Source organism: Oncorhynchus keta, chromosome 9 (assembly GCF_023373465.1).
Source record: "Oncorhynchus keta strain PuntledgeMale-10-30-2019 chromosome 9, Oket_V2, whole genome shotgun sequence".
Lineage (NCBI taxonomy): Eukaryota > Metazoa > Chordata > Actinopteri > Salmoniformes > Salmonidae > Oncorhynchus > Oncorhynchus keta.
Genome location: NC_068429.1, coordinates 45,437,388 through 45,454,662, shown reverse-complemented (window position 1 = coordinate 45,454,662; position 17,275 = coordinate 45,437,388). Strand labels below are relative to the sequence as shown.

Sequence of the window (17,275 nt, the reverse complement as noted above, 5' to 3'; positions counted from 1 at the left end):
TGTGGAATGGGATGGTACTGAATGGTACCGACAATGCCGAGTTTGGCCTCCTAATGAGGCTCAGCAGGGGGCTCCTCCCGTCTCTCTCTTTCTCTCTCCGTACAGAAGCAGGAGCTCCGGGGGGCGAGAGGGGCACTCATCCAAGCAAGGCACTGCCTGTCAGAGCCGGACGGGGGAGACTCAAAACCACCCCCGGAGCTGCCCAAAATGCGTGTTTAATTACTTTTGGATTATCTCCCACATACCCTCCTAGTATAATAAGTATGCTGTTTATCATAGGCTATGCGCATGTGATAAACATCATCCGCAGGCAGCCAGGCCTATAGATATGGTGACCACGAAAATACCTAATTTCATCTTATTTCTCCCGCCCCTTCACAAATAGGGCAAAACAGCTGTATAACAGCTCATAAGTAAAATTAACAATTAGACTATATTTTATTACGCGCGTCACCTATAGCCCATTCTAGCGAAATGCCCTTGCCCCTGGGAAAGCCACTGATGCACGGCTCGATATGTTGCGAGCAGAGAAAGTGAACCTAGGAGCCGAAAACCACTTTGCAGCCACTTGAATGTGGCCAGAATATAGTCTGCGACTCTGCGTGTAGGTTATTAGGCCTATAGTTTAGGGAGTTCCGCCCCTCGCTGCGGGAGCTTCAAGCTCACTATTCGACCGTTCCTCTACCAGTTCACCTCGCTGCGAGTCCAGAGCAACGGATCAAAGCGAGCTGCTGGGACTCCGCACCAAGCTTCATTTCTCGAGGCTTCCCAACGAACCTTGTCGTTTTTTTGTCGGACGCGGGACAAGTAACATAAATGAAACACCTTGTTTTGGGGACCCAGTTATTTTATATTGTTTTGGAAGGCGCGAATTGCTGTTGCCAGGCAAGTCAAGTCCGCAGGTAAGCAAAAACATTTGACTCTGCCATGCGTTTTTCTTGCCAGACAGCGGAATAGCACCTCTCTGACCAACACATTACACCTCTATGTTTATTCAAACCAGTGTTTGTTTAATGTCTCTAGGTTGAACATATAGCTGTCCCTCTGTTTAGTAGGCTATTTTCCCCATGTTTATAACCAGGCTAAGAAACCTCAATAGGAATGTCACAGGTGATCCTGCATAAAAATAACATTCATAGTCCAGAGCGCAATCGGATTCTAAAAGTGAAATGTTATTTAAGACCATGGCTGAGCAAGGACAAGGAGCATGAACATGTCAACATCTATAGATATTCAGGAACTAGGCACGTGCTCTAGGAGGCTGTAAAGCATACTACTTGTTTTAGAAAAAGGAATTGATACCTTCAGGAATCTTAAAGTCGCAGAATAAGACAATACAAAGATCAAATGAGAGTGAATTGTTCGAATCCTCAATCAAGAAATGGGAAATTCTGGATCGATGTTCAAACAGGCGCGGTAGTCTCATTATTTGCCTTCATACACATTGTTATTTGCCTTCGTAAAACAGCGCAATGTTCCGTAGATCCTCACGATAACTCCATATTTCGTCCGTGATCGAGTTGAGAATGTATTGCCCTATTTCGTTTTAGCTAAGTTTATTACACCAGTCGTGGAATGTGCAGAGTATCGATCCATGCGGGGAAACTTCTTCCCTTAGATATATGCGCGCATGCATGTGAGTGCATTTTCACCATGAAATTATATGTTTACATACTGTAGTATCAAACTTGTCTTTATAATTGTCTCATAGCTGCTTTCAGTTTGAAAGTGAAGGCACTAGCGTGATTACCAAATGCAGGTAAACTGTATTGGACACTAGTAGTACATGAAATGTGCTTTTTTGATGTGGACTAAGTATAAAACTAAACGAATTCATCAGAGTTTTTTCAGCTGCTCTGACCTTGACAAAGCCCTGCTCTGCCTCTGTCTTTATCTGACTATGACTGTCAAAAGTGTTGCCACCGAGTCTAACATTGACACAGACTGCATTCCCCACTGCACCACACTAGCCCTGAGCAAATAATGCAGTGTGTGTGTGTGTGGGTGTGTGATTAACTACTGCTGCCTCTCTGCTGAAGCCTACCCCCTGCTGTCTCTGCCTAGCATGCAATAACAGAACAGTGCCAGGAAGCCAAACTGTCCTGACTGCTGCCGCCCCAACAACACAACACTACTGACCACACACACACACACACACACACAGAGAGAGAGAGAGAGAGAGAGAGAGAGAGAGGGAGAGACACAGAGAGTAGGAGAGAGAGACAGACAGATGGACGGACGGACGGACAGACAGACAGAGATGGCTTTTTATTTTCAGTCTGAAAGGACAAAGTTGACCCAGACCCGCCAATCGCTTTTTAATTTTTCCCTTTTGACTTCTGAAATTCTTAACAGCCATGAGAATTTTCACTTTCAGGTGTTTATAAAAATAAAATAAAAATAGACTTGAATTTGTGTATTAACTGTCCAGCCATACTCATTGATAATGTTCGCTTACAGGAGTACATACTGTAGAATAGTGTCATTTCTAGGAAGAAAGATATTAGAGGTTGACCGATTAATCGGAATGGCCGATTAATTAGGGCCGATTTCAAGTTTTCATAACAATCGGAAATCTGTATTTTTGGGCACTGATTTGGCTGAATTTATTATTATTTTAAATTTTTTTAAATTACACCTTTATTTAATCTTTATTTAACTAGGCAAGTCAGTTAAGAAAACATTCTTATTTTCAATGACGGCCTAGGAACGGTGGGTTAACTGCCTCGTTCAGGGGCAGAATGACAGATTTTCACCTTGTCAGCTCGGGGGATCCAATCTTTTAACTAGTCCAAAACTATAACGACCTGCCTCTGTTTCGTTGTTTCGTTACGCGAATGCAGTAAACCAAGGTAAGTTGCTAGCTAACATTAAACTTATCTTATTAAAACAATCAATCAATCATAATCACTAGTTAACTACACATGGTTGATGATATTACTAGATATTATCTAGCATGTCCTGCGTTGCATATAATCTGACTGAGCGGTGGTAGACAGAAGCAGGCGCGTAAATATTAATTCAAACAGCACTTTCGTGTGTTTTGCCAGCAGCTCTTCGTTGTGCGTCAAGCATTGCGCTGTTTATGACTTCAAGCCTATCAACTCCCGAGATGAGGCTGGTGTAACCGAAGTGAAATGGCTAGCTAGTATGCACACACTAATAGCGTTTCAAACGTCACTCGCTCTGAGCTTTGGAGTGGTTGTTTTCCCTTGCTCTGCATGGGTAACGCTGCTTCGAGGGTGGCTGTTGTCGTTGTGTTCCTGGTTCGAGCCCAGGGAGGAGCGAGGAGGAGGGACGGAAGCTATACTGTTACACTGGCAATACTAAAGTGCTTATAAGAACATCCAATAGTCAAAGGTTAATGAAATACAAATGGTGTAGAGGGAAATAGTCCTATAATTCCTATAATAACTACAACCTAAAACTTCTTACCTGGGAATATTGAAGACTCATGTTAAAAGGAACCACCAGCTTTCATATGTTCTCATGTTCTGAGCAAGGAACTTAAACGTTAGCTTTCTTACATGGCACATATTGCACTTTTACTTTCTTCTCCAACACTTTGTTTTTGCATTATTTAAACCAAATTGAACATGTTTTCATTATTTATTTGAGGCTAAATTGATTTTATTGATGTATTATATTAAGTTAAAATAAGTATACATTCTGTATTGTTGTAATTGTCATCATTACAACAACAAACAAAAAAAGTCAAATTAATCGGTATCGGCTTTTTTGGTCCTCCAATAATCGGTATCAGCGTTGAAAAATCCTAATCGGTCGACCTCTAAAAGAGATACACTCCGAATCTGTCTGAGTATTGTGTTGTGTTCATCTCTAGAGTTGGTGGAGCTGAAGAAATGGACAGCCCCCTCATATGAATCCTCCTTACCACATCCATTCTTGTTTTCTGTTTTGGGTGATAGGTTGAGAACATGGAACAGCAGCTATGACTGTTTGATTCCAGCCAGGTCACCCGTAATACAAGTTGGTATTGGACGTCCCTCCATGTCCGAGGACGTCAGGAGATGTGAAAACCGGCCCCTATGGGAAACAGTGAGCACTGTTACCTTCCAGTAGGTTTCGTTTTTGCTAGGTGGATGGTGGATGGGCGTAAGCATTTCCCTCTGATTCCAAAGGCTGCAAGTTCAAATCTAGCGATAGAAAGTTGTTTTTGAGATTTTAGTTTTAAGCCTCTCAAACCTTATCCATTCAGAGTTAATACCTATCCTTGAGATTTTGGAGCTAACGCCTAAACTTAACCGTAGACACTTTTGCAACAACAACGTTTGCAACAACTTCAAAATTTGACGTCTGAGAAACCTGGATGAACGTCTAATTCTGACATGAGACTGAGAGCTAGTTGATGATTCAGAAGTAGACCATGTACCACACTGTCTGTCTGTACTGCCAATTCGCTCTATTGGTCACACATTTGAATATAGCCTACATTTGTAACTCATGCTCTTGGAACAAGAGTTGTAACAAAAATCTGTGCTCTTTCCGGTGCTTTCCAGACAGTTCTTGTGTCAAAAAAACAACATCGAAGGAATTCAGTTTGTACTGTATATGTAAACATGCATCTCAACAAACTCACTTCCTACTGCCTGTGTCTAGCCTATTAGTTGGTTCCTAGGTATTATTTACGTGGGAAACACAAGCTATAATATCAATACCATAAATCGTCCGGTTTCTGGTGTTGTTTGATATTGGATGAGTAACCTCTTACAGTATATTATTACGATACGTATTGCTTTCCTAATTAATTCAGGGGGTGGGGATATGTGTGTGTACTACTGTGAACCATTTCCAAGGTTCGTCTCTAGGTATTTAGCTCTGTGTGAAGAGACGGCACGACACCCAGGAGGAAGAAGACAGATGAACCTCCTAGTCATGTGGATTTTCTCATCGTCCTTCAACAGGACTTCAGACGTTCTAGAACATGAGACTGCATTCTAAACGCCTTTATGTTCCTGGGGGTCGTTTGGGCTGAACAGAAAGTAGGATCCTCTAATTTAGGAGCCCTGGGAACGAGGACAAAGCTGAGAGCGTCTTAAGTTACAGACAACACTGGAGTGGAGTGATAGTGATGGGGCTTGTTGAGTTTACCACTAAGAGCTTGAAGCCTGTCATAGTTTCAACTTTTACTGGCACCTCACACAGTCAAACACTTGATGGATTTAACCTAAATTAATGGGTTAGAATCGATTGGAATCAATGGTGCATTAGTGTGGAACCAATGGGACATAGGTTGATGTTACGAATCCCTTTTGGCCCGACAGTCTAGGGGGGATGGTAATGAGACCCGTAACATAACTCATGCAAATTATTATTGTGACAAAGTAAAAGTGTGAACGAAATAACCACGACAACAGAAATCTACCGTCAAACTCCAGGTTTATTTATAAACACACGGTAATGGGGGGAGCAGGAAAAGGGGCTGAGCTGGACCCAAGGAAAGAAACAATAAGTATTCAAAAACACCCCTAAGCTAGACGAGCCTACTTTAACAACAGCTAACTAACTAACCAAAAATACAGTGGGTGGTCCGCCCAGTTCTAACTAGTGTATTTAACAAAGTTCACCTACGGATAGTGTATGCCCATGGGCAATTTGTCTTGGTTTCCCCCTTTTCCCACCAGCAACAAACAAACACCATAACCAAAAACAATACTCACAGGTGATGACAAAGTGCTATGAGGTGTTTAAACAAAAGAGAGGTTAAGACACAAAGTGAGAGTGAAACCCAGAGACCTACAAACATGGCATTTACAGAGAGATTGAGCTCTAGAACAAACTAATGATGGGGTTTTTAAACCATGGGGAAGGAACTGTGATAGGTTAGGAAATAGGAGGAGGTGTGTCTTCTGATTGATGATTGATTGTTGACTGATTGGGGAGTGATGATTTTCACCTGTGAGGGGAGAAGGAGAGAAAAGAAACACACACAGGATACACACACACACAGGATAACTGTATCCGTAACAGTTGATCACTGTCATTGCTTAAGCCTTTTCTGGTACCACACACTTTTTGCCCGTGGGTCAGAGAGAAAATGATGCTGATTTATAGCTCATCTCATGCTATTGTTTATATTTTGCCACGAGACTAAGAGAACATTTAGTGGTTTTTAAGAAATGTTCCTGCTATTCTACACATTTTGCCATTTTACAGTTAGAGACTGGCCTCTGACATACAGTCAGAGACTGGTCTAGCTAAGTAATGGGTTAGAATCGATGGGAACACTTGTAGCTTCCCACAGTGTCATAGACGGGATGGAATATATCCTATTAACTCTTGAACAACATGATCATGAGGTGTTTACTGTCGTCTTTCTATCCAAGTTCATCCTGCAGACAGACAGTTTGGTGATTCCCGAACCAGACATAATGCCAACTCTGTTAGTTAGAGGAGAGGAAAGGAGAGGAGAGGATTGCACCTTTTGGTTTTCACCAGTGGGTGGGAAGTATTTTCATCCTGACTCAATGATCAGTGAGCAACACCACAATCCTCTATCAAATGCCTGTTCCTAAAAAGTGTAATTCATTGCGTTGATATGAATGAAGTTGTATTTCTTAATTCTGTTGGTGTTGAAATAAGTATGCTGTAGGAAACGCTTTCGACAACGCCTTATCTTCATAACCTCCACTGTTATGCTCAGCTCCCTGAACCTCTGCTCAAGCACTGTATGTATGCTCCCAATAGCATTCCTTTGGGTTAAAATGGTTATTGATTAACACTTGAAGATCAGACAAGAAACAGTACTGAGAATCGCCACAGCAAAAATCCAAATCTGTTCACTATCCATTTCTGATTTCTGCTTTCCTCTCTGCAGATCTTCTGTACAATCTTGTGACACCAGGCTTCTGGGTACCAGTCAACCATGTCGGATCTTTCCATTGCCTCCATAACCCATCAGTGACGACCGCTAAACGTTTGTTTTCGGACAAACATGTCAGCCTGCGGCGAGTTTGCAGAACACGTGTGGAAACCCGGATCGTGTAAGAACTGCTTCCATCCGCGTAGCGCCCACTGTGCCAGCGGGGGCAGCATCGTGTCCTGTGGTGCCCTGAGGGCCAGTCTGGGTGGAGAGGAGGAGGATGGCCAGGGGGTAACCGTGCCCTTGCTCTATTCGAAACCCACCATCGCTGTCCGCCCTACCATGATGCACCCTGACACCAGCGACATGATGGCAGATGTCAACATGAACATAGAGCAGGTGAGATCTCGCCAACTCATAATACAGATTTGTGACAATGCACGCCTGTCATCATGTCAATATATAATAAACCCCAATATAATAAACCCCAATAGAAACCCATAGGTTTTAGAGTCACTTAATTCAAGTTATTCAATAAATGACTGTATGTTTTCTATAACCATGAATTGTGTTTCCCCTCCATGTGTCACCAGGAAAATCAGAAGAGTCCAGGGGACAGACTGGGTCTTAAGATGTTGGACCTGTCCCCTATCTACATAGACAGTAACGGCTGTAACAAGACCCTGAGAGAAGCAGTACTGCACAGTACTACAACCCCTGGGAAGATGGACTACCCGTGCAGCCGCTTCTCCCCTGGACCTCTAAGCCCCCTGTCCCCTCTGTCCCCGTCTGCCCTGCAGAAGGACTCTAGTATGATCATCAGCAGTATCTTTGTGACCCAGGAGGATGGCCACGGCCGGGGGCCTCATAGTGCCCACAGTCTGAAGGGGAATGGGAATAGCAACGGGGAATTCTCCTACAGGCAACAAATCACCAAGACTACCAAAACCACCAAGAGCACTTACAATGGGAATGGTGTCGACACTAGGGCGTCTTCCAAAGTCCAGGTCGTCCAGGATGTACAAGCACCTTTGGGTATTGCTATCAACATCATCGCCACGGCAACCACAACAGCCTGTAACGGCATTGGTAACGGTCTGATCACCGCCACAGCCGCCCCAAGTAACGGGCTCACGTCTGGTACCACAGACTCGTCCAGCACTTATTTCGTCCCAGCCTTAACCACCATGGGTTCAGGGGCCTCTCCGGGCCTACTAGTGCCCAACTTTCAACCCTGTGGAGGTGGCAGAACCAACTCCTTTCTCTCTGAGCCTGTCTCCAGCCTGTCTCTGTCAGACTCCTGCTCCTATCGCAGCAGCACAGACTCCCTCACGGGACCCGATGGCTTCAGACTGCTGGGGCCAGATAGTCCCACTCCTCAGAACCTCTCAGCCTCCTCAGCCAGCCCTCCCTCAGAGGGACAGACAATGTCTTCAGAGCCCATCTATGCTGAGAGCACCAAGAGGAAGAGGAGGCCTCAGAGCGCTGGGGGGAACGGGAAGCCCAACCCCCCCCAGGCCCAAAAGCAATGCTCAGAGCTGGAGCTCACAGGAGAGGGTCAGAACCATAGGGCAAAGATAACTGTCATGGCCGCCCATACTGAGGAGAACAACCGGACCTTCTACCTGAGCAGCCCGGACTCAGCTGTCAGCACCCAGTGGTCACATTTCAGTCCCACAGCCCTCAGTAACCCTGGGAGTCCAGCCTTCAAGTGGCCCTCTAGCTCCTCTGTCACAGAGACATCCTCCACACCATCCCCAGCCTCCCCTGCCTCCCTCCAGCCCAAGCCCCAGAACAGCCCCCCTATCCCCCCCAAGAGGAACAACCGTTCCCCCAAACCACTCCTCGGGACCTCTAGTCTCTCCCCAGTCCCTCTCCCTGAGCTCAGCATCCAGGGAATCCAGGCTCTGTCTCTATCCCCCAGGGAGAGCGACGTCCAGGTGCAGGTGAAGCCCCAGATGGAGCCCCACAACTCAGCCTCATCGGAGGCCCGGAGGCACAAGCTCCACACCACCGCCTGGAACTGGGAGGGCCGGATCGAGGAGGAGGAGGAGGGGGACGAGGGCCATGCCCAGGAGAGTTCCTCTCGGAACAGGGTGATGGGGCTCATCAATGGGGCGGCTGTCTGGAGGGAGGCCAGGGATTGGAGACCCGCTGGGGGGTTGCAGGGCAGCACCCAGACCCTGCCAGGCACCGTGGCCAACAATGGTGCCAGTCAGAAACGGAAGCAGGCAGGCTGCAGCGGCGGCAGCGTGGAGGAGGGCAAACATAGCAGGGGCATGTTGGCCAAAACACAGTCGTTGACTCCGTCGTCCGTCTCCAGCCCGGCGCAGCTCTCAGCAGAGGGGAAGACTTCAAGCCAGGGCCCCACTCCTCCACCCCCTCCGCCTAAGAAACACCACAGGTAAGAAACTGGGCCTGGGCCTTTTGTTTTTACACACTGTGGATGGCATTCCTGAGAGGGTAGAATGAAGAGCAGTCATTGTACTGTGGTGAAGTATCTTTACGCACCTTTGTCGTTGAGTCACTCTTCCGTACTGCACGGACCTGGATGATTTCCCTCACACTGAGCATTGAGCCACGGATGGAGTTCCTGAGAGTGTAGAATGCACGATGGCGAGTCTGAAAGAGCAAAGGCCATGGCTGGTCTTTGCAGCTTACTAGTTGAATATACAGTGTTGTCATTGAGTTCCGTGTTTCAGTCATTCGAGTTGGAATTAGATGGCTTGCTTCATGTTGATGAGACAACATTTTAGGCAAACGTGATTCTTGAGGTACCAGTTCAGTTAGGTGTTTGTTTGATTTCCACTCTGTCATTTTCTTTATAGCTTTTAAAGGCTCCTCACTTACCCAATGCACTGCTCTGGTTCAGGCATAGTATAGTACAGCATGCCAGACAGACCATAGAATCGAGTTCAAGTCTTTACAGTAATGAAACTCATTCATCACGAGGCAGTACATAAATTAAGCAACGCAAGGGCATTAACACTTGCTTTATGTAGTGTAGACATTTTAAATGTCCCTTGTTACTCCAAAAGGTTTTTGCTGTTTGATAATAAACTATTCACTTGTCAGACTATTTTGGGAATGTCAACACAACAGATGAATAGTGGTTATAGTAGCAGCCATGTGGTTGATTCTCTCTCTGCGTGTGATGGTTAAATGTCGCTCCCTCGTCTTGTGCAGCGATGCAAGGCGAGCGAGGCGACCGTGCCTACTGTGATCTCGCCTTTCATTGTGAGATTATTCAGCCGGTATCAGCCTCCATTCTCATTCTAGAACCCGTAGGATCATTCAGACTGTTCCGGGAACCAGTCTCAATGCATTCCTTGTTCCATTTGTAGTAGTCTAAGGCTGGGGTTGGACAACGCAACTCGGAACACAATTTTAGTTGCTTGCAACTGAGTTGCTTCTTGAGTGCTCAGTGAAACACCCCTTGCAACTAATTAGCATCTCATCTGCAAGGTTGTTACATCCAGTTGAAGCTTTTCAACTTTATGCAACTAGTCGTAAGAAACAGGCCAATGAGAACTTATGCTTTTGTCACATTCGAAGGTTTGGAACGCCGGCCCAGTTGTCATGTCAACAACACAGACAGTACATTATGAAGATAGGCAGAAACCGCTTCTCCAATAGAAATCCCCGATCACACTTGTAGGCGATGACATGACAACGTTAGTTAGTTAAGCTCATGCGGAGAAACACATAAATCGGGCCTCACAGTCGTCTCGCGCCGAACTGCATACGCGCAGGCCCGTCAAAATCAAAAAGGCACTCCTTCGATATAAAGGAGTTTTTCCCAAAAATGAAAACGAGTCAGCTTGTCACTTTCACGAGGTTGGAGTAACAACATGTTCAATTACTTAAGACATTGGCTCAAATCTAGGTTGTGCTTGGATTACAAGAAAATGTACAACTAGGGATGAATCTTTCACTTCTCATTGACTTCTCAAACCCCAGCCTGCTCTGCTTGGTCTGTTTCGCCAGCGTTCCCGGATGTTGATGCTATCACAAAAGCTAAAGGCCCATTCATTTTCATAGCTGCCCCATTGTCACAATGTACAAGGCCTAATGCAGCAGATGGCATGGGGTGAGTTTAGAATTCTCAAACAACATGACAAGAAGCAGCTTCAATTTCACTTGGCTGTTGCATGCTATTTGAACCGCTTTGGAGTCGCTTCATTTAACAGCAAAGTTGTTTGAGATGATGTCACTTGAAACCTGCAACTGCAAACTAAAACTGCGTGCAAGTCGAGCCCTGTAATTGCAGCCTAACTTTTCGTTCTTAAAATCAAGAACAAAATGGGCAGTAAAAATGTTCCCTGTCATATTCTACATTTGTTTTGACCACCACACAATAGATGTGACTGGGGGGAGGTCCTTGTGCCCTTGCCTCAATGACACTGACAGAGACACACACAAAGAGAACATTGTCAACTAACTGAGATGGTGATATGTTATTATGCATCTGTCTAAGATGCGAATATGCATTTAACTAAGCTCTAATTCAAATGTTCATGAAACGAATCAATGTTTCTATCATTGGTAATAGCTAGTTGTGACCTACCTATGAAACAAATATAGTCACATGGCGATATAAAATAACCTAGCTGTTAAACTCTCGTGACATTTCCCCATGTACTATCTAGACCTCAGATTATTAATACACGCTGAGGTTTCTGACTCATATACCCAAAGCAGAACGAGACATAGTTTGCCGCCATGTTGACGTCAAGTGGTCATTTTAAAATAAACCTTGCTTTTGTCGGGCATGCTGTAGGTTTAGAATACAACTGCAAATTCCTCAAGTCCTCGCAGAGTTCAGAACAGAGCAGCTTTCGGTGTTTGGTCAACAAGAATGTGCTGATTCTCTGCCGGTTTTCTGTGTAGGGGACTATTTCGACATCTAATTTCTAGGTTTTAAACGGCAGGGAAGCTGTAGCGGTGTTAATTGTGGATTCACATTAACGTGTGTTAAAAGGGTGTCAAACCCATACAGCATTAGGCTACGTTATTGGGCAGCAAGGGTCATTGAGGGATCAGGATAATCCCAGACACTTTTCTACCTCTTAATGATTTGGCAACTTAAAGTTTGACATTTGAAACTTTTCAATATGCCACAAATGAGTCAAAGCAGGGGCTTTTGTTTTGGCTGGCTGTAGGGAACTCGAGAACCCCTGTTGCTGATTGCATTTCCCAGACCCTTATTTTTGTTGTAATACCAGTAAGCTGATGCATCTGTCCCATTATATTATGACATTGCTAGCATGCTGCTACTGATACAAATACTCTTTCTAGAGACACATGCGGGAACATGCCTTGCCCTAGCAACCGTTATGCTTTGGGGTATTCCGTTTCGTATTTGTTTTCCGGGAGCTTAACTGTTATAGCGCACAGTAGGACTCGGCATGAACTGCCACGCCAGCTCTTCCCGTGTTTAAACAACATGCCTCAGAGTCACATTAACCCTCACATAGACTTTACAGTCAACTTTCCCTGAATAATGAAGCTCTGTCAGCTTCACAAGATCTCCCCTCTCTGTCTTCTGCTAAGAAACAGCCAGAAGACAACAGATTCAACTTCACAGCTCACAGTTCACCCAATATAATTCCGGAAACTCAGACTTTAATCCCACAGAGACAAAGTGTCTTAGAAAGCCTTTGAGAAGAGTGTAACACAGGAAAGTGGAAGACAGACAGTTTGTGTGTCCCAAATGGCCCTTTATTCCCTACACTTTTGACCAGAGCCCATAGGGAATAGGGTGCCATTTGAGACACATACAGTGATGCAGTGGTGCTTCCACAAGGCTGAGAAGGAGGAAAACAGGCAAACCAACCAAACCCTGATGAGGCAGCATTTTTGCGTGATGAATCATTAAAGAACCAGATGGTTGAGAAGTCTGTCCTCCTGACGACGGGAATCATCATCATCAGTTCTTTGATCACTGTGAGGAACCAAACAAACGTCCTCACTGGGAGGTCCTTGTGTGAGGTGATTCTTTTGATGCAGTCCTTTCATCCTTAGTAGGTCATTCCATGTGATTTCCGCAAGCCTTGATATACCCACCATCTCAGATTGCTCTGCAATCGTTTCTGTAGATGGAAACATAAAAGATTAGCATTCCTGAAACGTGATTTTTGTTGCAATTTGATCTTTGAGAAATTTAAGCTAATTGATTACACCCAAATTTGCCATTTTAATTTCTAGGGTTCACATAATATTCAGTAAATATAGTATCTTACATCCAATTTGGACCAAACTAACAATGAGTAAGACATGAGGAATCCAAAGAAATGGTGTAAAGTCACTCACGGACCCGCCACACTAATCCCAACAATGAGTATAGAGTATCAGTTCTCTGTGTCTGGTAGTGTGGAGCTGCAGCTCTGAGCATTTATCTTCATCCTAGGTCATGTATTCTCAGTGGATTTGGGGATGTTTTTTCCCCTCTGTTCAGAGAAATTGGTCATTGAAGTTGTTAGGTTTATGTCCCATCCTACATCCTGATATTACCAGGTTCTGACCACTCGATGGTGCTGTTCCTGCTATTAGGTGATTTACAAAAAAAAATACCCCCACCCCCTCAACGATAAAGGGATATTTCACCAAAATTGCAAAGTTATATTAGTTTCCTTACCCTGTAAGTGTCTGTGGACAAGGTATGACAGCAATCCATGCTTTGGTTTAGTTTACAAGGCCACTGTTTCAAATGCTAACGTTTTAGCATTTGTGGCACAAATCCAATGCAAGTCCATGGTACCAACAAAAACAAAGCATGGGTTACTGTCACACCTTGTCAATAGACTGCTTACAGGGTCTTTTTTTTTTTTTTTTAATAATGCCATGATGGTGGGTGTTGAAATGCTCTTCATTGTGCTTTTTGAGGTGGAACGACCCTGGTGACAGTTGGTCCAAACCGTTGTGTGTGGCCTACCATCTTCCCTCCATCAGTCCTGTGTGTGTATTATGGGATGTGGGTGTGTCAGTTAGGTCAGGGCAGGACACCTGGAGGGGTTGCCTAAAGTAGTGGAAGAGCAGATTGTTGCCCGGGGCAACTCCCAAACTGTCCATGGCATGAGGTGCCACCCCCAGCCAAGATCCGACAACCCCTCCCCCCCCCCGTCTCACCCCGAGATTAGCTTTATCCTTTCGGATGGCAGAGAATAGACTAGATAGCACAGTTGCTGGGTTTAAAAGAGTACAGGGGAAACGCTGCAGTGAAGAAGTGTGTTTGTGTGGTTTGTGGAGGTTGTGAGACACGGGTGTTTTTATTTGGCGTTTAAAAGGTGCCATTGCTTTTTCTGTGGAGAGAGACTTTAAATACACACATGACTCTTGTTGAGGGAGTGTTGCAATACTTCATAGTTTGTGTGTTTTTTTTAAACGAGAGTAAGGACCTGGAATCATAATGTGTCTGATGGCCATCCTGCCTGGACCTTTGCTGATACTTCAGTCTGAGGTACTGTATGAGACTTTTCTGAAAACATACCATTAGCCAAACTCTGTTGAACAAAAACAATATGGTCTTGTAGGTATGATTTAGTGAACTTTCTTTGTTGCCCTATGTTGAATAAGATGGTTCTAATCGTGATAAAATTCAGATTCTGTATTGTGTTTTTGGAAGTACTGCAAATTGAGGTTATTTTTCGTCAGACCAAAACCATACAACTTATGGACTGAAACAATAACATTGCAGTAGGATCGAGATCGTTAGAGGTCAGAGGCGATCTCTTGTCAGGTGTGCCCCATAGGTTGGCACTGCTTGTCAGAGCTGAGAGCTGAAACCAGCCCTGTGTGTGAATCCATTGCCTGCTGCCCAGATAGGAGATGCCCGTATCTATCTGATTACATAAACCTCCCCATGTCATGCCTTCCAGGTGTATTTCTCCAGGGTTGGGATGTGGATGGAGGTTACAGGCTGCGTCCTAAATGGCACCCTATTCCCTTTATAATGCACTACTTATGACCAGAGACTAGGGCTCTCGTCTAAATGAGTGCACTATGAAGGGAATACGGTGCCATTTGGCATGCAGCCCCAGTCATCTGGATAGGAGGTGATGGGGTGAAACGCATCTTCCATAAAAGACGGTTGGCGACAGAGGATATATCTGAACGTTAAATGGGTTATATCCATCCTGGGAGCATGACTGACAGAGACCTTGAGGACTCATAAAACATAAAGCTCTCTTAAGGCGTAGCTCTCAGCGGTGGCAGACGGAGCACTGTGAAACGAAGCGTTTCTGCACCACACCACACGTCCCATTGCTGCTGCTTGTAGTTCTGCTCTGCACGTGTTATGGGTACAGTGACTGCTGCCCATAGAGAGAGGAGATAGGGAGGGAGAGGGAGGGAGGGAGAGCCCTGTGGCTGTACATTAATATACTTCGCAAAGAGGGAGGGAGGGAGGGCCCTGTGGCTGTACATTAATATCCCTTTGCAGCAAGGCAGTGGTTTATGACTGGCCTGCATTTCATATGACCTTGTTGCTGAAACAATGGTCACTATTCTTCTCAAAATAATAACTAACCTGCATTTGCAAGGCAAGAAAATTAGCATTGCAACAGCATTACAACACACCAACGTTACTGGTGAATCACTGAATGGTCCTGGAGTTGTGTGAACTCTTCCACACTTACTTCAAGTGAGTCGCTCTAGATAGGAAGTGTCTGCTAAATGCTTAAAAAAGAAATGAACGGTTCAGCCATTGAAACAGAATCTAGTCATTCTATGTCTGTAGTGCTATAAGTATGTGTCACAGTGTGTCACTGGCTGCTGTGCTTTATTATAGATGGGATCATTTCGTCTTGGAACTGATACAAACTGTTGTGTGTGTCTTATTCGTTTATTTGGATCCCCATTCCCAGTTACAATCACAGCAGCTACAGCTACTCTTGTGTGTGTGTGGTGTATGGTGTATGTGTGTGGCCTCTTCACAGCAGGTAGTCCTCATCAGGCTGTGTTAATGTTGTATTTATAACCTCGCTAGCCTAACACCATGTTTAATTAACAGGCTAGCTTGCGGATGCTGCGGTGCTGTTGCTGGAAGAAGGCTACAGGAATGCTATTTTCACAGCCAGCTATGGTGATAGGGTAGCATACAAAATGATGATGCTGTCACTTGACTTCATATCATAACATTCACTCAGTTTTCTCTATATTGTCCAACAGCAATGAGCCAGTTATAGATCTGGATGGTATTTTCTGAGTAAGACCCGCATGGATGCATTCAGGGACCCTATATGTACATATAATGTACTCTATAATAATGTTATGATGAATTATCATAAGAGTGGGCTTCTCTATTGCTATTCATTGCAGCACATGACTCCCATCAATGGTCCTCATATCATCCTCCAACACTCTGTATCGATCGCTAAATAGGCTACTTGCCAAGGTCACCCTCTGGCTCTGTGTAGAGAAATCGTGTTCGCAGTAATCTATTTCAACCAGAACTGTCCTCCTCGATTCCCTATTCCACCATTTTTCAAATGGAAATATTCATAATGACAGGGCTGGAACAGAAATATATTTTTTAGATATGTTACTGTATAGTAATAGTATAGATGTAGTACATAATAGTTTAGATCAGGGGTGGGCAAACTTTTTGTGATGAGGGCCACATCTGGATTTCAAAATTCAACAAAGGGCCGCAGAGATTTTGTTTCACCGATTTGTTCCTCAAAATCAATTGCGGGCCAGGTAAAGGGCACTTATTTGAAATATATAGGTCTATTATTATTTATTTATTTATTATTATACATACTTTCTATCTAGTTTTAGAGTTTCAAGTTAGGGATATGATAAATGAAAAACATGTCTTAACGTTTAAATGGCAAAATGTTTGGGTTTCACGGTGCGTACCTTTCACGTGGTTAAACATTTGGGCAGACTTGCTACAACATATTGAACAGTAATGCAATGGTTCATTGGCTCAGTCTAAAGCTTTGTACATACAGTGCTGCCATCTAATGGCCAAAAATGAAATTGCGCCTAGATTCCTTAGTCATATATTGGCCTTTCTCTTGCATTTCAAAGGTGATGAAAACAAATACAAAAAAAACAAACATTTTTCTTTTTATTATCTTTCACCAGATCTAATGTGTTATATTCTCATACATTAGTTTCACATTTCCGCAAATTTCAAAGTGTTTCCTTTCAAATAGTATCAAGAATATGCATATCCTTGCTTCAGGTCCTGAGCTACATGCAGTTAGATTTGGGTATGTAATTTTAGGCAAAAATTGAAAGAAAGTCTCTGATCCTTGCATTGCAACTGTACTACCATTACTGTACCTCAATTCCACCTTGCAGAGTTTGCATTTCCTTCTCAGTTAACTTCTCAAAGTATTACCATACAGGACTTTGCTGCTCTCGCTTGCCTTTCTCTGCCATGTTTCCAACTATTAACAACGATGATGTAGTGGTGGAGAGTCGACTCCAAAATAATACCCG

The 17,275-nt window shown here is 44.2% G+C and overlaps 1 protein-coding gene and 1 long non-coding RNA gene across 3 annotated transcripts in view; one reads left to right on the top strand and one right to left on the bottom strand.

The window, feature by feature from the left end:
- Positions 1–499: 499 nt before the first annotated feature.
- The window catches only part of LOC118387932 (inactive tyrosine-protein kinase PRAG1-like), a 35,647-nt gene continuing 18,871 nt past the window's right edge, over positions 500–17,275 (top strand). The window contains exons 1-3 of one of the 2 annotated variants that reach the window (XM_035776781.2): positions 500–902; positions 6,839–7,222; positions 7,417–9,227. In XM_035776781.2, coding sequence (XP_035632674.1) covers positions 6,956–7,222; positions 7,417–9,227 — 2,078 coding nt within the window. In that variant the 5' untranslated portion in view covers positions 500–902; positions 6,839–6,955. Of the gene's footprint in view, positions 903–5,265; positions 6,690–6,838; positions 7,223–7,416; positions 9,228–17,275 lie in introns of those variants that run through there. The other variant, XM_035776782.2, reaches the window with a different exon arrangement.
- LOC118387934 (uncharacterized) overlaps positions 11,788–17,275 on the bottom strand; it is a 30,598-nt gene continuing 25,110 nt past the window's right edge. Inside the window, exon 4 of the long non-coding RNA XR_004826470.2 lies at positions 11,788–12,915. This is a non-coding gene — a long non-coding RNA (uncharacterized LOC118387934). The remainder of the gene's footprint in view (positions 12,916–17,275) is intronic.